The sequence below is a fragment of the Microchirus variegatus genome, assembly GCF_963457635.1.
Source record: "Microchirus variegatus genome assembly, chromosome: 6".
Taxonomy (NCBI): domain Eukaryota; kingdom Metazoa; phylum Chordata; class Actinopteri; order Pleuronectiformes; family Soleidae; genus Microchirus; species Microchirus variegatus.
Window position 1 is genome coordinate 26489244 of NC_139807.1, and position 22535 is coordinate 26511778.

Consider the following 22535-nt stretch of genomic DNA (forward strand, 5'->3'; position numbering starts at 1 on the left):
TGTCATGACAGTGATGAGCGGTTAGCGTACACACATGGTCATGAGAAACATGAGAAATTGTGTATCAATTAAAATAATAATTCTCCCACAAATCTGTGACTCACTGATTTAGCCCAGTGCTCCACCTTTGAGTCACAAGCCATCCTTGCACCGAGAACGGAGCACTCTTTCACTCACCCTCACCTTACCTTTACAAAGTACATTAGGGAACTATAGTGGCCTTGGCCGAGCAGAAAGGATGTAAATATGCCATCACACTTCTCTCCACTCTCCCCGCTATTTCCTTCTACTTCTTTGTCAGTTTGTGCATTAGGTTTCTTTGCGGTAGAGCCATTCTTGGTTTTCCATTTGGACAAAGTAGATCTAAAAAACATATTCTATGGCAAGGGTGTCAAACTCTAGGCCACTGTAAAATTAAAAAAATTGGCCTAAAGTGTAATATGTGGCCCGCGAAGCAATACCAAATGATAACTAGGGCTGGCCCGCTGGTTTTCAGTGTCCGCGCAAACGCAGTATACATCTGTGGGCGTTCCATAATGTATCGATCCCGAAATTGTCCCCACGTCTAGTGATGCCGTTCTCCTCCTTTCCTGCAGTTGTTTAGATTTCAGTCCAAGAGATCTGAGCCGTCTGGCTCTTCATTTTCTTTTAAATTGTGATCGTATATATGGGGAGACGGAGGATCTCCTCACACAGGCGCTTAGTAGGCTCTGGTGCAGGCGCAGTCGAAGGACACAGCCCGCTTGGTTTATGGAGGGTTTATTATTATTATTATTATTATTTTATTTTTAAAATTACTATTAGCCTGTGGAAAAAAGTTACTGTTTACATTTAAATCAGAAGGCTGCAAATAAAAAATAGGCATTTGGTTTTATTTAAGAAATTAAGAAATGCCATTGATGTGTTTTTTTATTTGAAATTCTATTTTGCAAGTCTGCAATATTTAGTTATATACAGTATAGTTTTGAACTTTGATTGTTCTAAATTCAATGTAAAGCAAAGCAAAACTAGTTTGGACCCTTATGAAAATTGTTCATTGTTATCTGGAAGAAGATTATTCAATAGATATCAATGTTGGTCCATGACTTTGTACAAGTTTTACATTTTGGCCCACTGTGTTTTTGAGTTTGACACCCCTGCTCTATGGCCTCTACAAGAACCAAAGGATTTCACTTCTTGTCAATAAACCCTCTTGAAAAGTTCCAGTGTGTATGTATACCAGTATAGAGCTGATGAAAACTGCTTGTTGCAGGATCATGCAGAAAAATCCCACAAATTCCTAATGTCAAGCAAGTGGACACCATTTTGCCAAACTACGGGATCTCCAAAAAAAGGGGAACTACACCTTATTTGTTTATTATGAGAAGTTAGAATATGGTGGGCCTCCACAGCCAGACCAAGTTGTCTAAACGGTTAAGAGATTTAATTTGGAATTTAATCAAACCGACAAACATTACTAAAAGCATGTTTTCATTAGAGTCCATTTGGTTGGGCAAAAATAGCTACTTCATCATTTTGTCTCAACAGAAAATACTTGACTTCATTTTTGTGATCTATCATTTTCTTTCAAGATATTATTTTTGATGTATGGGTCAAAAATAAAATACGACAAGCTTTTTTAGCTCACTCGTTAACAGTAATACAAAACAAAACCACTTATGTTGCATAACTGAGTCATTATAACATAAGGTATTGTGTACATGGATGTCTGTCTGTCTCTGCTGCTGACACTTACCAGCAAGGCGATGCACTCTGAGTGGTCTCTGGGCCACGGAAGGGTCTTTCTTTATACGTTTGGGTGCAGTGAGACCATGCGTTATCTCTTCTCTGATGCTGCTTCAATGAGTAAAGAGGGGGAAAATAGAAAACGTAATCACATACCAACCATTATGTCAAAGGTTCTTCATTATCTGAAACAGAATTCCTTCATAAAATACTCAGAAATGTAATCCTTATACAAGTTTCTAACATCTTAAGTCATGAATATATCTGAGCAGAATCATGTAATCCCCTGCCAGTAAATTAAATGATGTACATGTCAATGTTGAACATAAGAGGAAAAAAAAGTTGTACCGGTTAAATTTACGCTTCCCTTGTGCAGCAGATGTCATGTGCATGTAGGTCGGGTTGGCTCTTCTCGCCTCTTGTAAAGTCAGAATCTGTTGACTACAGAGCAAAGGTTCATGTTACATACACACAATTACATTTCCCTCTTCACTCAAAATCAGCTTATACGTGTAAAATTAAATGCTACACTTATTTTTGCAGTACAATAGAAACAAAATTGTTGTTTCTATTGTACTGCAAAAATGTTTGTATTTAAATCGTTCATCAGCCTTTCAGTGTGGGTGGTTTCATTCTTTTAATCGCTTTACAATTTTGACCATTTCCAGCTAATGTTAGTGGACTTGGCAGTAAGTCGTCTTTTGGCATCTCCCTGAACAATCAGTTTGTTGTTTAAAATCCATTAGCAGGTTCATGATAGTTCAGTTAAGTCAAATTAACAAGCATAAGAAGTGCATGAGTTAAGAGATAAAAGCCAACTCTAAAGAGAAACAAGTCTAATGCACCAAAGTCGCATGGCACAGACATTTTAGAGACTGAAAAACAACAACTTTGAAATGGTATAACCTTCATTGTATTTGACAATACGCTGAAATTTGTGTTATATATTCAGCCCATCTCAGTTGTTTATATTGGTGTTTCCAAAACGTTCTCAATGGGGAATAGATCAGGACAAGAGCAACTTTGTGCATAATGAAGCGACTAATTGACAGCCATTTCTGCAACACCTAAAAGAACACCTAATACTTCACCAACACAAACTCTTTTTTGCTGTTATATCTTAAAATGTTTCTCATTTTGTTTCAACTTCCAGCTGAAAATAGCCAAGAGCTGCTCAGCTGACTTAAGCCCCTTGAGTGTACCAGTCTGGAAACATGTCCCCATCTCTTGTCTTGAATAAAGTTTAGAGGATTTGCCACTTTTGAAAGGTTTAGTCACAATCCAGATTTTCATGCAGAATTATTTGGGTGCTGTGACAGTTTCCCTGAGCAACCAGAGAGATGTTTTTGAGAATACCCATCTATGTTCCTTTTGATTGATTAATAATAGGTTTTATATTAATTGAATAAACACAATGTCCATAATACTAGGACTAAAAAATTAATCAAAATTTTATCCAAATCACAATATGGACTGCGCCAACTACCATTTTAGATTCAAGTCATAATCTAGAGATTGAAATAATAATCTCACAGATCTGCACAAATATCATAGTATTAAATAAAAATTAGAATAATTATATAAAAAATGACCATTCCCTCTCATGTCACAGTTTCAGTTAAAATAATCGCAACTAGATAATTATATTAAATCGTTCTGCCCTACTTCATACTTCAGTTATGCTTTCAAAAGCCAATGTTTCATTAAAATGCGTGGTCCAAAAAGCTGTGAATATTGAGACAAATTCAAATAATCACGCATTTGTGAAGAGTTTGTGATTTAACTGAGATTAGAAAGAGCAACATGAGGGTTTTTCGTCAGGGAAAATGAGCACAGTTATCACTTACGTTTTACTAAAAGTTTAAACTCAAAGATTCCAGGTGCAGGAATAAATGCAACACTCCTCCTTGTTAGTTGTGACAAAGTAAAAGCAGCTTAATCCATTTACTTAAACATCCTTGTATAAATCTCTGCCAATTAAATGCACAGAGCCAAAGACTTTGTAAAGGATTTCTTATTCATTTGTCTGGACAAGTGCAGCTCAGGTGAAAGGACAGAAAGCTAAGCATCAAAAAGATGCGTGAGTGTGTGTGTACCACATAAAATAGCAATTAATGTTTGAAAAACATAAATACACAATTTCAAACAGACACATATACCGTATGCATCTCTCTGCTCAGAGGACACGCCCAGGCTCACTCTCTATTGCTGAAAATGTATGTTGAGATACACGCTTTTAGAGCTGAAACAATTCATCGATTAATCGATTACTAAATTAATAGTCAACTATTTTGATAATCCAGTGTTTCCCCCAGTGTATTATAAGCCTGGCGGGCCACCAGGCTTTACTTACCCCCCCGTGCCAGGCTTAGCGTTGCTTGTTTATTTATTTTAAATAGATTTTTTTTATACACCACAGATTTTTCTATACCTGGGATATATAAGGGCGCATTCTCCCCCACGTAATCGCCGCAGCGCACGCTTGTCCAGGTGCCGATTGAAACCTAAGTCACACTATCAAGTGCGTCATTATTACGGTTATAATGTTCTTGTCAATAAAGATGTTATATTTAGGGATGCACCGATAATTTGGCAGTCGAAACACAGCGAGTACACATTTTATGACATTTTATGGACCAACCGATTAATCGAGAAAATAATCGTCAGGTTCCTCAATTACGAAAATAATCTGTTAGTTACAGCTCTACATTCTTTGATAAACAAGAAAGTTAAATAATTGGTTCTAAAGGATTGGGGAAATTGTTTCACCTAAACTCTCTTTACTTACACCACAGCTCAATTTAGGCTTCCGTAGCAGCCCTGCAGCCCAACCCCCGGTTTGCTCAAACAGACTAACAATATGACTGCAAGCAATCTTAAGTTAAATTCCTCAGGAGCATGGAACTGGTTCGGTTTTGCAGTGTCAGACATTGAGCAAACTGCTGCCCACTGCTTAAATGCCATTGCAACTAAATGCAGCAGGCAGTTTCTTAAGTAACTAGTTTAAGTAACTTGTTTAAGTTTTCTTTGTTCAAGTTTAAAAGTAAAGCAATACATTTATTTTTCTCACCTTTTGTTGGGAACCTGCTTCCCCTCGTTGGCCTTGGGAGGACGGTGTAATTGGCTGTGACCTGCCGATAAAGCTGCAGGCTCCAGCACTCGACAGGGACTCCCGCTGCTTATTATGATGGTGGCGTTACTCGCCACCTGATCATCATTGTCCACCATTTCAAAAGTCATGTTGGGATCCATGCCAGTGGACGAGGAGAGTGGCAGGACTTGAACAGGTTTCCGAGCGGGCTCTGGAGTGCACTGGAGAGGGAACATTCCCTCCTCAAACACTTGGACCTTGGTGACACTCTGTGGGCTTTGTGGTGGCAGTGAAAGTGACGCAGACAGATTCCTCTTGATGGGCCTTCTGGGACATGGTTCTTCCCGGCTTCCTCCACCTAAAAATCCAAACCATAAATTGAACATGAATATAGGCGGCAACAATAAGGAATAAATCAACATAATCACATATTCAATTAATTCATATACCAGAGTTCCCACACATTTCTGCCAATTAACTTTCAAAACTTTCCACCCTAGTGTTAACCAACTTCCATTACTAAATTGAAGTTGTTTAACAAAGGCATGGCCCTATAGTGACCATAGGGCACAGTAATGAGGTTCTTACTTCTATGTGCTAGCAAAAAATATAACATGGATAACATCTCATTTGAGCCGGGTCTGATATTAGAGCATCCCATTAGAGCTCGCTCACTTCACTTGGAAGTGAACATAATGCGTACTATGAGGATCATGCCACTTAAGTGGGGGACATTCATGCAGCTTGGAGTCTTTTCAAAATGTCCACTTAATTCCAAACCACTTTCAGGCCTGGAAAACAGCTCTTTATAAATTAAAATCTTTTCGAGGAATTTCCCAACTGTGGAAACCCTGATATACTGTACATACAACTGAATGTCTGCCACATGTAAATACTGGACCTTTAAGTGACCAAGGGACAAGGGAACAGACAAAGCAGAGAGTGCATGTAACACATTTGAACCTATCAACAAGGAACAACATATTTTCTTCCATTTTGTACTCCAGCTTCCTCCCAGAATAAAAAAAACACACATGCAGATTGCACTAATTGCATACCCAAGTTGACAGTAGCATTATTGAGAGAGTGAATGATTGTCAGTCTCGTACATGTTTGACCTGTGACGGATTAGCAACCTGTCCAATGTGTGCACTGCCTTTCACAATCACCTGGGATCGACTCCAGCCGCCCCGGTGACCCTCATGTGGAGGATAAAGCGAGTGAGTGAATGTCTAACAATCTAAAATATTTAGGGGCTATAGCAGCGTATGTAAACTCAGTCGAGCCTGCCAGCGGTTTAATTCCACTCTGCAGACACGTCTGGCATGGACGCCATGATGGCCCACTTCAGAATCGCCTAAAAAAAAGGGAGCCAATCACAATCTCCTGGTGTCCTACAGAATGATGGCAACAGAGAAGTGACATCCACCAGCTTTTTTCTTTTATACGTCCAACATGGCAGCCACTGAAGAGCAGCAAACTACAAAAAGCACTTGTTGACAAGTTCTCCGTTGCTCTGCATACGTTATTCGGATCATTGGTCTGATTGGTTGTAGGTCTGTCCAATTCCACACAGAGGAGATTTTTCATCTACTTCCTTTGGTCATGCCTCTTGAAAGTGGGAGGTGACTGCAGCCTTTCCAGACTCATACAAATGAGATACAGATGCAGGTCTGGTGTTGGCTATAAGAAAGGCAGGAGGAACTGTTTAAGCGAAACCTCTTCCTCATCAGAGCACTTTGTATTCCACTTGCTGTTGCCTGAATTTATGGTCTTACATAAAATATAATCCGTCTGCAAACAGATTAGCGTCTATGGAGCCACATATTGTGTATGCATTGTTTGCTTTTCAAAATGTCACAGGATATTGTGGTCAGGACATGGTATGACAACAGTGTTACTATGATAAGGAACACAATCACTAACTAAATAAGCCTTAAATAATCATGATGTCTGGTTGTTATAAGTGTCAACAGACCATTTGATCCATTGTCAGGCGACACACAAGCCTTTGACTTTTCTCTTTGGTCGACGAAAAGTAATTAACACAGTGTTATGTTACATAATTTCAAGCCTTGTTTTCAGTTGTCAGCATCTGGAACAAGCCATCATTGAAAAGTGTTTATTAATTCATTGTTTATAACCAAGGGCCTTGAAAGCGAAAGCAAATCAAAGCACTTTATAAAGTAAACAGTGCAACATTGGTCCCTAAATGATGCCGTTCCCCGTATTTCATCAATAATCAGTGGTAAGTGCTGAAGTGCCAGCCTTAGGCTAAACAATGCAATTTAAAAAATGTCATAACAGAAAAATGAGATGGATCGCACCCTTAAGTTACACAGTTTGATCAGCACTGTTGAAGATATTGTATTTGGCAAAAAATTAGAGCCTTAATTGCACATATAAACATACATTTTAGGAAGCCAGTCTGAAACTGACAAAAGCATATTTTCTGTGACATGCACAGCAGCTTGAAGATTTTTTCATAATTGTCTTGTATCTAGTTATTGTACTGATTATTATGCTATTATATTCCATCAAACAGCCCTGGTATTTTTCTTTTTTTGTAATAACAGAAGAAAACAAGATGCTCAAACACATGACTGGAAAGTCTGATTTATGTGCTCATATTAGCCACAAGTTGGGTGTAAATTTGCATGAGACTCAATACTTCAAGTATCTTGTGTGTCCTCATTTGTGGTACTCGTACCACTTTTTGAGCAGTAGAATTCACTTGTGAAGCTTTTCTTGGTTTTCAGTCAAACTCCAACCTGTTTGTGGTTGCCTAAAATCACAATGAGCAACATACCACTGTTTTGTGTCCAATATCACTATCACTTGAGTATCTACTGATACCTACATCAGTCTGATACAGTCATTTTAAACCTTTTAAACTACTGGGGCTTATACCACATTTGTGCCATTTCAAGATATAATTTCCTCCCGTAAAGAAGAATTAAAGACCCACACACCCACAACATGACTCAGCAAAAATGTTATTGCTTATTTTTAGTTATATTTTTACAGTCTGTGCATACTGAACCATGCGAAATATAAGATTTTTATATCGTATCAGATTCTTGTTTGTGTCCGATATCTGATGCAGTGATTTTGACCAGTATTGGACCGATACCAATACAGAGTATCGCATCGATCCATCCCTAATATCAGCTGACTTATTTTCCAGTCTAGTGACTGCTAACGTGAGAAGAAAGCAGATAAATCCAAGATGAAATCATATTCTTGGACCTTAATTGGTTGAATTAATCACAGCAAACATTAAATTATCATAGCAAGGCATTTGTAATCCAAAGGCAAAGTGAAGTTTGCTTGCAGTTGAAATGATAATAAATCCCTGTGGAATTACTAAAATGGACAGAACAAATTACATAGCTTAATACATATAAATGATATGTAGTCGATGTGTGAAACTATATCCACCAAGTTTATTTTTTATTTTCCTCGTGATTCTTCATTTAAAAATACCATCAACAAATAAATTGCACAGGCCGCAGAGCACAATGAGGTTAATGCTCGGTGTCTGCATCATGATTGGAACCATTAGGAATGGCATTTCCCGCAGAGGTGTGGGGTTATGGAGGGAGGTTCGTATGAAAAATGCCAGCACATAAAGCAAGTGAGATCAAAAGTGAATGACTAATTTCAACATGACCCCAATTGTGCAAAATGCAGTATTTGGAAAATGTGTATTAAATGTGCGATAAATATCCCTGTGGCAGAGGATTTGTCCCTTGCAATATATGGCAGCAGACTGAGCAGAGTTCCTTCAATCACATATTTTTGGCTTGTAGGGGATTAATACATGCATGAGTTGCTATTTCTGGTGAAGGCTGCACTGAATTAGGGTCGCCTGGTTGCTGCTGCCTGTTTTTTTATAGCGCACCTTTTCTGGTTGGTGGAGCAGGGGAGTTTACGTCTGTTGACGTTTTTTCCTGCCCTGCTGTGGATCTGCATTTTCATGAATGAAGCTCAAGAGGGATTGGGAGGGTTAGATTCTAGACAGACAGGAGGAAGGGAGGGAAAAGGGAAAAAGCCAGACACACAGACGGCTGAAGCAAAAGGGGAAGGCAAAAATCGGGAGAGGGAAAAAAAATAGAAGAGAGAGGTGAGGAGCAGAGGATCAAACAGGAATATAAAAAGAACAGCACAAAAAGGGAAGAGAGGGGGAAAAAGCTGAATGAAAAACCTGGAGCTATTTATAGATGCCTGTGTAGACACGTTATCAACACAGAGTTGTGGAATGCTTAAATGTTCCATTAAAGTGTGTTCACTTTTTGTGTGGTTTGCTATTATTAAACTGGCCACGAAGAGTTAATGCTCCTTCAAAACCCCAGCCCTCTCTAAAAACGATGAAATTTGATTGGCTTTGCAAGCTGCAGGGTGGTGCCATTGCTCATAGCATGCTGCAGTGACTACCATTAAGAGCAGGGGAAGCAGCAAGGGACTGACAAACAGCATCAGAATAAGATCAGAGAAAATGCCAAGTTAAATACCACACTGAAATAAAAACAAATGTGTGATTATAACTGTATAGAATTAGAAGTAAGTTAATCAGTGAATAACCAAATAATCAGCATCGCTGATGGTGTTGCACAACGAGCACAACACTGTCCTGAAATTAAGATGGACAGAGTAGTTTTCAGTGATGCAGGTGTGAGTCAGTGAATGCATAATAGAGGAGGATGCACAGTTATGTTTTTTAGAGAGGTTAGTCTGTGGCTGCAGAATCCTAATAATGGTAAAACAGCGATGCAAACAAAGTCATAATACAAATTTAATTCACGTTTGAGTGCTGATGCAGGATGAGTGCCAATAAAATGTATTCAGTATGTAGCCATGACTGTCATTAGCGGTGGGTGATAGCGGCACAAATAATACCTTAATAATATAATATCTTTTTAGGATTTGGACAATAATGATAATTAGTTAATATTGGTTCAACATTTTAGATTTTAATTCTCAGTCAATAATAATTGCTTAGAGATTATATCAATTGATGCAATGCAACTGTTATTTTTTCTCACCTTATAGTATAGCTTATAACCAGGACTGCAATGATTATTAATCATCAACTTTTTGAAATTGACCAACTGGCTTGAGTGTTTTTGTCAATAATTAAAACAAGCTTTGCTGATTTTTCAGGTTTTCTGGTTACATTGTTTCCATATAAAAACATAAATAATTACAACTGAAGAATTTTGGTTTGTGGACAAAACGAGACATTTGAGATCATCATCACTTCCGGGTTAACCCAATTTGCATATCTTTAAAACAGCAATCACAATATTACCTTAGATACCTAGTATTATATAGATAGATATCATCTTGCCCACCTCTAATTGTAATACTGTCAAAAACATTTTGTGCACACAATGTCCAATTCCTGGGAAGGTACACTGTTACTTTAAGTATTTAAAATTCATAGTTTCAGGAAGAGTGTGGATTAATTCAGTATTTTTATGCCCTTGATCATGTTTTGTTGTGATCATGGTAAAATGCTGCTTTTATTCTGACAACAAAACAAAATATCTGTCTCAGATAAAATGTTGTCTTTTTTTTTTTTTTTTTTTAAATCACAAAGAACTTACTAATATTAAATACTGTCAGAGTCCCTTTATTATCATCAGAGATGAGGAAATGTAATCACAGTGGCGACAAACTTTGTGGCACTTTCATATTTAATTTCCATTCCAGGGATTCTCGTCATCTGGAAGAAGTATTCTTGTCAAAAGTTTACATTTCCCACAATACGCTTCAGTGAAATGTAGACCACCTGGAGTAAATATCATTACAGCCAATTTGAACTGCAATATCTCACAAAGGCTTTTGTATTATATTTCCCCAAAGGTTCCCCAAGCACAGTTTTCCCTCTATTAAACCAGTTGTGAGTATTCACATTATTTTATTATTCAAGTTTTTTGGCCGGGAAAGAATGTCTGCAGCATGACTATAAATCAAATTATATTACACCTCTGATTTTTATTGTGTATGAGACTACTCTGAACAAGTCATTTTAGCTCAAATGCTACAAAGGTGTTCAGCAAATAAAAAGCAACACGACGAAGAGAGAATTTAGTCGTATGCAGAACCATTTCAAATTTATGTAGCTCATTAAAAACAAATCTGATGTGCGCGTTCTGTTTCAATAAAACGGAGCACTGTCTCCTGAAGTGCGTTAGTGTAAGTGTGATGAATTGAGTGAAAGGTGACAAGGAGAGAGTAAATAAGTGAATGATTGAGAGCTGGAAGGGATTTACGTATGGAGGGGTTTTAGATTAATGACTCCAGCATGACTGTAAGACAGAGGAGAGAACAGTACATTTACCTTTTGGGGATGGAGCAGCTTTGCACAATGACGTTCTTTTTTTCTTCCTCTCTGCACCTGACAAATAAAAAAATATAAATTCAAGGAAAAGCAACATCAACACATCACCAATAAAACAAAACGGAGCTCGAAAAGTTTCTACAGACCCAATGGTTTTTGTTTTAATATGAAACATGTTATTTCATTTTGTCCAGAAGGATAGAAAAACTTGTAAATATCAAAAAGTGAACCTGGAGGGTTTGGGGTTTTAAAAATACAATTCTTTCAAACTGGAAACTGACATTAAAATGTAAAAATCATGTCAAAATAACAGAGGAAAGAGACAGATGTGGTTTACTGTGTGAGAAATGACAGACACCATCATTGCACTGTTGGCGAATGAGGTTTTTTTCATGCTCCACTGTCCGTCATGGCTTATATGTCACAAGGGACCCGGTGCTGCTAGGTCATGCAGAGATGACAGTTAAAAATGAACCGTGCATTGTTCGACCTCCTGGGATCCACAATACACACTAGACCTGGACCAAAGCCAAATACACAGGGCCCTCATTAAACTAGCTTAGAGAACACCTGACTAGTATTTCAAACTATTGTCACATTAATCTTGAATGCAGGTGTCACATGTGTGTACTTTAATCTCATATTTTAGGCCTGTCAGAGAGAGATCAAATGGGGGGGGGAGGGAAATCTAAAGGATGACAAAGTTACATATCGGCACACACACTTTCAATTTGCTATAATGGAGTAATTTTCATTTTATATGCTAAACATTCCCATGTAAGTGCTCAAAAAAACAATTATGTCATTAGTGTTTCACCACCAGGCACCATGTGCCTAATGGGATACTGTTCACATATGACACAGACTTCATATAAAAGGTCTGCTGTGATTAATCAATGACGCTGACCCTGATGAAAAAAAAGAAGACAGAATGGTCTGGCTGCACTTAGTACCAATTTGCAATTGTGGGGAAAAAACACTATTCTTGGCTTGTTTGTGTTTCTTTGAACCAATCAGTTTTGGCAGAACTAAGCAAAGGATGCAGAACCTGTGGTGGTGTCGAGTTTGCTTGTTGGGGAGGGATTTCTGTAATTAAAATTGGATTGAATTCTAATTAAAGAAAAAGACACTCAAAATATATATCTATATAACTGACTATGTGATGATCAAAACCATGTAAAGTTCAGTGTGCTACTATTTTTTCTTGTACTGTTTTCTTCCTGAATGGGTTAAAAAAAGGATTCATTAATTGTGAAACATCTCTCTTTGATAGACTCGTCAAGCGGGAGGGGTAAACCTGTCACATGTGTGACAAAATTGTGTGTTATGTTTAAGGCTGTCTACTGTGATTAGCTATTTATCAATCAAATAGCTATTGGAGCAATCTAACTAATCTAATAACTGAGAGTAAATATAGCCAAAATTTCACCTTTCAATCGTTTTTTATCAATGAGACCAAATGGGACCATTACCCGTTTTCCTCGTGTTAATGTCGTGATACATTTCCAAGTCATAGACTATCCATCTGACAAAATAGGCAGTTTTAGGACATCAAAGTGGATGCAAGGACAGTGTGACCTAAATTTGCAAGCATTCACTGGTTTTGTAATTAATCCCAAACAAATCTCATCTATATGCATGCTGAATAAACAACAGAATTATTAATAGAAAGAGTATGATAACTTACTGCAGGGGCTACTCTGGTGGTAAAGCACATGTGAAAAAGACAGGAAAGGTGCCAACTCGCTGTGGAGCCCAGTGCTTCCCACCTCATTTGTCTTCTGAGATTCCACTCCAGTCCCTTCACCTTTCAGCTGCTGGCCCACCCCCTCCTGGTCGGCCCAGACCACGCCTCTCTCCCTCAACACAAGGTGCTCTAGTTCATAGTTTTCCATTTCATCTGCTGCAGTAATCAGCCCAGCTCCATGCATCGAAGACAGGTGCCGGCTGTATGCTGGCAACAAGATATCCACCATTCTGAAATATGACAAAATTATAGTGAGCTTTGTTCCCCCTTCCCCTCCCTCCAGGAAGAAAGTGAGGCAAAGTGCAGTTTATTCAGCTGCAAAACAGTAACAGTTAATCTGATGGGAATTCACAGTGGCATCTTCAACCTACTTCTGCATGCGCTTGTTCTCCTGATCCTGCAGTGTAGTGAGAACAACCATCTGCTTGATTTGTTGCTGGAGATCACTGACCTGCAGCTCCAGTCTGCGGCTGTGTAGTTCCTTCTCCAACACCTGAACAAATTGATGAAGTTTGGTCAGAGAGTAGAAATGACATCGCGGTTACCTCGAACATATCAACACCTTCGATAAGGACTCAGCATGGCAGAATTACAAGCAACAAACAAATTGTCGGGGATCAGGTTTGTAGAGGTAAGATACTAAATTCATGCTCATCACACCTGCCGTTTACTGAGGGTATGGGAGGGAGGGAAAAAAACAAAGTCTGACGTAAAGAAACAACAGCAGAGAGAGAACATTTGACCAGTGGATGCGTCATAGTTCTGGGTCAGTTCCTGGAAGAAAGGATAAAGAAGGAAAAAAAAATAACATGGACATGGTTTTAAGTAACTGGCTGCTGTGTGAAGGATGAGTAAATGGTATTGATTTATTCTCTTCAGTGATCCATGAGTGAGCTGGAGAAATAAAATGAGCACGGTTCTAATTACTGGGAGAACAGATGGGAAGAAAACAAAGACAGTCACGACACCAGTGGAGACATGGCCCAATTTACAAAATAAACAAACAAACAAAAAAAAGAGACATGAGTTTTGATGCGACATTGTTAAATGACTCTTTATATCAAGACAATCGCTTGTCTTCTTACATGAAGCCATACTATTTCTTGCCGTTAAGTTATGTAATTAGTATCTCGTTGAACTCACTGTTCACCTCTCCTGATATAATATACCGACACAAATTTAGAAAAAAGGCGACAACAATTCCAATTAGGTAATATTATCAGAAATAGTAGTTCCATTTGAAACAGCTTTTACATTCAGTTTTAAAAGTTAAAAAAAAGTATATTTTTGCATCGTAAAAACAAAAACGAGACGAGTCAATATGTTCATTCTCTTACCTCAAAAGTCGGACAGTTCAATTTCAGCAACTTCATCTCGTTCTCGACGCGATGAAGCCAGCAATCGTTTTCCAGGAAACTTGCTTCTGCCTCCTTCAGACGTTGGCAAATGTGTTGCTGCCGAGTACGCAGGCTGGCAATCTTCCGCTCATGCTTACAAGTGGCCTATAGAAAACAATATTGATAATAATGACATTTTCAAAAATAATAAATAATCAAGCATCACTTTTAAGAAAAAATTTCATTTTGGAGTGAAGTGTGAAGTGCACTGGAAGTAAACTGTGTGTGGAGCATTTGGCAAAGTTTGGTAGACAAAATAAAGAAACATTCTGTACTTCAAGTGGCATTGGGAGTGGGACTAACACTTAACTACAGGGTCTCTGCAGGTTTCAACAAGTCAATAAGACTTTTTAAGACCATAATGAATAAAGTTTAAGACCCATTTCAAATCCATACTGGCAAAAAAGTCCAAAAGACATGAAGGAAAATTGGAGCCATAAATCGTTCGGCTTAGCTGTGGGCTTTCATTAAGTTTTCTCCGCTACTATGCTAAGCTGTAACACACCGCTGCGCGCGCACAGCACATTAGCTAGTGGTGCTTGATAAATTCTCACCGGGCAGCACACATGGCCTACTTTAGTTCCGTGTTGTAGTTATGTTATCGCAATCTCAAAATTAGAAACATTTCAACGCGAGGCTGAAGTTTATGCATGGTTTAAATAAAGGTAACGTTGATTTTTAACACCTTTCAAAATTGTATTTAAGACCTTTTATAAAATTTAAGGAGAAATTTAGACATTTTAAGGCCTTAAATTGAAATTATTGGATTTAAGACTTTTTAAGACCCGGCGGATACCCTGAACTAGCAGAGTATAGTCAGGACCTGGGGAGCAGTGACCCTGTCCCAGCAGTGGAGTAAATGAGAGGCTACGACGGCTATAGAGCACAGAGAAGTGAAAAGATGAGTCAGCAGCTGTTTTTCTGCGGGGATGATGGAATCTGTGGATAACAGTGGAAGCATCAGCTACCTTCTCAGTCTTCTCCTTGGCACAGAAATATTGGACCTGCAGGTTGTCCTTTTCGCTGTAGTGTTGGCGCAGCTCGTTCTCCTTCAGTTGCCTCTCAAGATCCAGCTGTTCTCTCCTGATTTGGGTCCGACTCAAGAAGATTTGCTGCAGAGTGTCTGACACCCTAAAGAGATAGATTGTGTTTGGATATTACGGTCTTGAAAAGGGCAGTTTTAAGAAATAACGTCAATGATTATGTGATATAAACTGTCTAGACTTCACTGTATGTGATAAAGGTAGTGTATTGTGGTCCAAACTTTCTTGCTGTTAAAGGGACCATCTGTTTATTACAGTCGTTGACAAAAGGGTGACAAGAAAAAGTTGCATTTAATTTTTATGGTTAAAAATCTGTCTGCAGTGCTTCCTTGGTTCGTAAAATCACAAAATGTTGATCAGTGTTTACCAAACCTGGAAATGATGATGTTCTCAAATGTAATTATTCACTTTTAGTGATTTCCTTACCATTCTTTACCAAATAATTCTCACATTTAAGAAGCCTGTTTTAATACAACACTCTAAACAATTAATCGATTATCAAAATAGGTGACAATTGATTTTAGTAATGGAATAATTCTTGCAGTCTCAGATGCAACCAAGTACAACAAAGCATTTTCTTTACTTATATCTGGTCAATTTTTTGCTCCACTGTGGCCTTTGTATTATAACAGAGTGAAATGCGTTTTTATGTCCTCCCCGATTCAGATAAATGAGGTGGAAAGAATATTAGTAACACATTGGTTAACGGTTTCTAATAAAACATCACCACAAGGAATCAAACCAGATGTGATTAGAAGGTCCTTTGCCACAATTACGGAGCAAATTCAATGTATTACTGTGTCAAGAGCTCTTGGTTCAAGCACAAGTCTTTAACACATCCTAAGATTATGAGATTCAATATTTTGTCAACACATTTTAACTAGTTTAAAACGCATTAAAACACAACCATACAACTATTAACTATGTATACATTAATTTCATCAAATGTTTGCATGACTCATTTTATTTCCCACAATTAATGGTGCGTCTTTAAATAAGTCTGTTCACTATTTAATATAATATAAAGCTTCCACAAGGTGCCAAAGTCTGGTTTGGACCGAGCTAAAAAAGATATTCTTAGCTTCGTATATGATGTATACGTGTTATTTTTAGAACAGAGTTGAAGAAACGAATGCAAGTGGCTGTCTTGTTGAATTAAAGCGGGAGGAGAGGCAGGAGGGAAATGCAGGTAAATAAGACTGGAGAGCTGTCTCTGAAATGTGACTGCACTCTTCAATGCAACTCCAGTGACGTAGGAGTCGTTGTAGCCCTGCTAGACTGCTGAATTTTTAATAGTGTGAGAAGCATGCAGTCTCTATTTAGAGCCTCTCACTGTGCAAGTTGTGAATTCTGATGCCAGTGAATGAAATGTGTGGGAGCGAGACTCATTCAGCTTTTCAGTGTGTCCCCCCGCCCCAACCGTAATACCCCCACAGATGCCATCATACATATATGCTCTGTAAACAAGCAGGGACATTTCACTTTTAGACAAAAGTCAGAGAGATGTTGTAGTTTGTGTTTTTTTCTTTTTTTGTGTCTAAAATTGGCTCTGGGGACAAGCTGAAGGGGTCAAACAATCACTGGAGTTTGAACTCTTGCTCTTTTATGTTGAAAGGAGCCAGTTGAGAAAGATGTAGTGTCTGATTAAGATGCACCAGGACATCTCCCTGTAGAGGCATTTCAGGCATGTTCGGCTGGGAGGAGACCCAGAGGCAGACCCAGAAAACAGTGCAGGAATGACATATTCCATCTGGACTGGGAGTGCATTAGGAATCCTCCAGAGAGATGATGGACAAAGTGCAGAGAGAGTCACCATTTTGTCAGTGATCAGTAAATTTAGTCTTATTCTTCAGATAAAGTCAATGACACCCTTGACCCGTGACATAAAGAAGTCTGTTAAAATATTAATGGATACTAAAGTATTTTTTAGGGATGCACAATATCGGACATTTTGCTGGTAACCGATATCGATATGTACGTTTTTTTTTTACTCTCTTCTGTCGTGAAATTGGCATAATATCTTTTGCAAACTTTATTCAAGCGCAAAACATTTCACCATAATACACAATGGTACATTTTGATAACCTGTAGGTGTTTATTTAAAAGTCAACACCTTCTGAAATGTGTATGACAATAAAGTTTTATGTGTTTTAACATGGGCAGCATGTTGAATTGCTGTAATAGCACTTGTTTGTTCAGCCCATATATGGTTTGTTTGAATGGATAGCATGCGTGCAATGCAATGATGTACAATTTTTTTGGTGCAATGATACAGGCACACTGTATATCGTGCAATTACCAATGAGCTTGTTTAATAGCAACATGATTTTGAAGTCAAGTACATTGTGTTTCTTTATATATTGTACATGTATGCATTTTTAATTGCACACTCTAGGCACTTGTTGGGTAATACAGTTATTTTAAGCACTAGTTGAGAGGATAAAGGAAAAACAAATCTGAAAAAGGCTCACTAAACTAGAAAACTAGAAAGAGCAATAAATGAATATAACAAGAGACAATTTAGATACAGCTCTCGCTTCCTGTATCTCAAAGCTATACCACCACACCTAATTAAATCTCTCACTGCTAGATCCACTTCATTATAAAATGTAATGAATCTAAAGCCAACAGAACCACTTGCAAAACCACAAGTCCCATGCAACACAATATTACAAGCAATTATGGGCCATGAGCTCTTCCTGACTTCTATCAGTGGTAGTATTCTAATTACAATGTTTGGATTGCATAAAACAGCTACTTTATGTCTGTGGCTACACTGCGAATGGCCAATGTTCTTGCTTACCTTTTGAACTCTGCTTGTTGCTTGGATGAGATCATGTTAGTAGTGCCAGGCACGGTGTTCTTCTCCTCATAGTCTCTTAGTTTCTGCTTCAACTGCAGAATCTTTAGAAATGCACAAGAAGATTGAAATAAATTTAGGAAATAGTTTCATGCACTACATTACAGGAGATTTTCAGGATACGCTGAATGTTTCGCGTTACCTCTTGCCGTTGCTTCTCGCATATGACGGCATACTGGCCAATGTGACTGTCCAGGCTTACAACATTACTCTTCAGCTGCAAGGAATAAAAAAAAAAAAAAATGTTTCAAGAAGAATTCATATATATATATATATATATATATATATGTATATTTATTCAGTAATGCACAGCAGTGATATCACAGTTAATAGTGGAAAACAAAAAACAGTTTACACTGACCGTCGACTTAATCTCCTTGGCTCGGTTGGCATATTTAAGTGTGTTGTGGGAGTCGTCGTACGACTTGGATGATGGGCTGACGTTAGCAATCATGACAGTCCTGCAGTTGCCTCCCAAGGAGTCCTTAAGAATCCGCGTCAGCTTGCTGTCCCTGTATGGTATATGAGCTTTCTTACTCTGAAACACAATGAGAACAGGGCAGATGAGCCAAAGCTGCAATAGAATGTTGAACATTTGGTTTCATTTCAAGTAAAAACAACTATACACCAAAGAAAATAAAGACAAATCACATTAGATAAAAGTTTAAAAGAAACACATAAGAACTTTGGAAATCTACAAGTCCATATCAAATCATCCTTTTTTGATTTAAAACTGGAAATAAAATAGCACTGTTCTGGCATCTTTGTGCAGCCAATCTGTGATAACAGCTTGGTCTATGATGAAAGCATTAGATCAAATACAGCTGCTTAGGTGAGTCACAGGTTGCGAGTTTCACGCCCACACAGTTGTCATTTTCCTGTCCGGTGTCCATGTTGTTTTAATGAAAAATACAATAGTGTGCATCTGAGTGTCCATCGGCTTTGAAGGTTTGAATGTTGTGGTGGTAACACGACACCTGCGAGTCTATCTCGATGCACTAGCAGGCAATTAAATCTTTAAGCAGAGGTCAACCGACATTGATTTTGCTACGTCAAATACAGATCTTTGGAAGTCAGGGCAGCCAATAGCCGATATGATGCCGATATTTTAGTTGACAGGTTTGGCTGTATGTAGAATATACATTGCCAGATATTTTGAGGGTGAAATCCTAAAATCGCAAACTAAAGGCTGAATCTATGACGAGCTACACTTTTTCCCCCTTTTCCACAGCATGAAACATAAACAGAATTGGTAGGATGTACATACAATTTAAATACTGGCTGGACCATTGTTGGCCGTGAAACCAGTATTTCAAATTAACTGATGACATATTATGGCCCTTTTATGACTCAGTACAATAAACATTTATTGAGCACTTTACTGAGCATTTAATCTGCACTCCAGTGTCCTTAAATCACTTCAAATAAACCTTTGGATGTAAACATTTTGTTAGTTATCAGCATTTATCATGATTCTGAGAACAAATGTGAAAACTTACATCAATAAGTAATAGTCTGCTGATTTATTACATAACATTTGGCTGTTCACAATTATTTAAATATATGGCAATAACAGATTATTCTGCCCGACCAATTAATCTGTTTATCTCAACTATTACCCACCAAAAAATTGTCCTGAATACAATACAGCAGTCTTTTACTGTTTATTTTATCAAGATTGGAACATGAACCTACATAGGTAGGTTGTTACACACACACAGAGGTTCTGCTCGTCCACAGAGTGTAGATGTTTTCTACGTCACCATTGAAAATTGATTGCTATAATTATTAGTTTCATGCCATTATAATGTTTATTGGTCAAGCGCAAGAAAAACTGGGATTTAAAAGCAATGGGAGATAGCACTCTGCCTGAAAACTCACCCAAGACTAATAGAGTACACACAGCCCTTTTGAACCATGTGTTTGGCACAGCAACCCATTTTCCCTGCGCCTACACGAGTACAAGTGGACTTGGACACACCCTAAGTGCTCTTGTGCTATATACTTTACACTATGTGCTTAGATCATTAATATAAATCCCACTATCTCTTGGGTATCGAGATGGCAGAAAGTCAAATTTAAAAGTTAAAAATAAGTGTAAAATGGTCTTTGATCTTTTAGCGTTTGCAGCTCCCTGAAAAAAACACAAAGTCCTGCATCTAGATATAAAATACTTGCTATGGATTATGTCAGAAACTTTGAGTTTTAGGATGTATATGCCAATTCTAAAATAATATATAATAAAATATGGAATTCGGAAAAAATATCAACAACCAGGCAACGCGAATAAATTTACGCATTTCTGTTCCACATGCAACAAAAATAATAATAAAAACCTCTCATCAGTGCTCCACAGTGCTTTTGAAGGACAGATACAAGTTTACAGAGACTGAAAATATTAAATGTATTGACTGCAAAGAAAGTATATATAAATATTCAGAAATCCCCATTTTTGTGTGTGGGAAGAACTGGCCTAGTGTGGATGGAAGGCCAAACGAGAGAGAAAGGATGTGTTGTAAAATGTATCTGCATTAGCTTGGCCATTGCCTAAGGCAAACAAATTTCAACAAAACCTTCAGTGCAGCATAGCATGAAGATGACATACTGAGAAGTGCAAACAGAAGCGGCAGACATTCTTCTCAACTCAAATGAAAGGCATGTCGGCCCAGACACAAGTGGGGACTTTTTTCTTTCCCTGTAAACAATGGTCACAACATGAATTCCTCCTCTGCCGGCAGTGCACACTGGACCACCAATAACCATATGGATAGGGTGGAGAAGAAGTGGGATTAGCGGTGGGCGTTGTTGCCTTGGCAAATTAAACTATGCCAGAGTTTATGACTGCAATAATTCAGTGTAAACAGGGAACAATATTAACAAGCCAGTGAGCCCATGAAAGAACAGTTTTACCTAAAGAATGAAATAACCTGTTGAAGGAGGATCACATTTCAACATGGCTGTGGTACATTTGCAAAGCACTTTGGAAATGCATGCGGCCTGCTTGCGCCTCATCCCTTGAGACTGTGTGTAAAATGAGAAGACTGCTTGACAGGTTAATGTATGCAACTAGAATGAAATAATACCCAAATACTGCGACTGAGACTCTACTCTCCAGGCTTTCTGTTTTATATGGAGGCTAGTGATTCATTTTACCCACCTGTAACCACAATTATCTTAAGAGCATAGTTAGGTCTACATCTGTTAATCGACTGTTCATTGATTACTAAATGAATCGTCGACTATTTTGATAATCGGCTAATCTGTCAGTCTGTTTAGTCCATCAAATGTCTTGAATTGATCACAAGCGAAAATTATTACGTTTTAATTATTTACTTGTTATGGTGACCAAAGAAACCAGAAAATATTCATATTTAAGAAGCTAAAAAATCAAGCAGCTTGTTTTATTAAAAACAAATTCAAATGAATTATGGAAATAGTTGACAATTAAATATGGAAATAGTTGACAATTAATTAATTACAAATTCAATTATGTAGAGAAAAATAATCAGAACCAAATAAATAGTTGCCGATTAATTTAGTAATTGATTAATAATCGATTAATCATTGTAGCCTTACACCAGACAGCTCAGCATTTTGCACTTGTTGAACACAGCCAAGTTTTTGGGTTGATCGAATAATTAATCTATTAGAAGCCCATTAATCATTTTGCGAGATTTTAGAAACTATGGAAACTATTTCAATGCCTCTATGAATTGCATAAGAAGTCATTGCTTTAAGGATTTCTCCCATTGTGTGTTTGTTACCTAGAGTACAGTTTGTTATACACTCACCTTTGGGTCAGCGAGAGCATTGATGACATTTCCTAGGGCAAGGAGTGAGCGATTGATGTTAGCACCTTCCCGCAAGCGTGCCCCTTTGGCGTTGGTGGCACTGGCTCTTTCTGAGCCTGCCAGATCGATCAGGCTCATTTTGGCAACACAGGCATTGGGATTGAGGCTGGCTGTTTTGTCCTGCTGTCTCAAATATATCTGGAAAAAGAACACCAAATAGTAAAATATGATATATTTTTATATATATATATATATATATATATATATATATATATATATATATATATATATATATATATATATATATATATATATATATATGCAACACCCAAAAAAAACGTGAACACACACTAATTCACACACATCAAATAACAAAAAAACACAACAATTAAGACATCATGTATACTGGGTTCCAAGAAATCTAATTCAAGGATTTGTAAAAAAAAAGAGACAGAAATTAGGGTGAATTGCAGGGATTTTTTTTTATGAGAGCTGCACGCTTTGCAGGGATTTAAAGACAACAATTAAAAAGAGA

General features: G+C 37.8%; 1 protein-coding gene across 1 annotated transcript in view; it reads right to left on the reverse strand.

Moving 5' to 3' along the window:
* kif18a (kinesin family member 18A) overlaps window positions 1–22535 on the reverse strand; it is a gene marked incomplete at both ends in the record, with an annotated part of 29125 nt that overhangs the window by 3791 nt on the left and 2799 nt on the right. Inside the window, 12 exons of the mRNA XM_083891208.1 lie at window positions 1736–1833; window positions 2074–2166; window positions 4796–5174; window positions 11157–11219; window positions 12850–13139; window positions 13281–13402; window positions 14247–14411; window positions 15275–15437; window positions 18153–18253; window positions 18352–18426; window positions 18571–18747; window positions 22001–22198. Coding sequence (XP_083747334.1) covers window positions 1736–1833; window positions 2074–2166; window positions 4796–5174; window positions 11157–11219; window positions 12850–13139; window positions 13281–13402; window positions 14247–14411; window positions 15275–15437; window positions 18153–18253; window positions 18352–18426; window positions 18571–18747; window positions 22001–22198 — 1924 coding nt within the window. The remainder of the gene's footprint in view (window positions 1–1735; window positions 1834–2073; window positions 2167–4795; window positions 5175–11156; window positions 11220–12849; window positions 13140–13280; window positions 13403–14246; window positions 14412–15274; window positions 15438–18152; window positions 18254–18351; window positions 18427–18570; window positions 18748–22000; window positions 22199–22535) is intronic.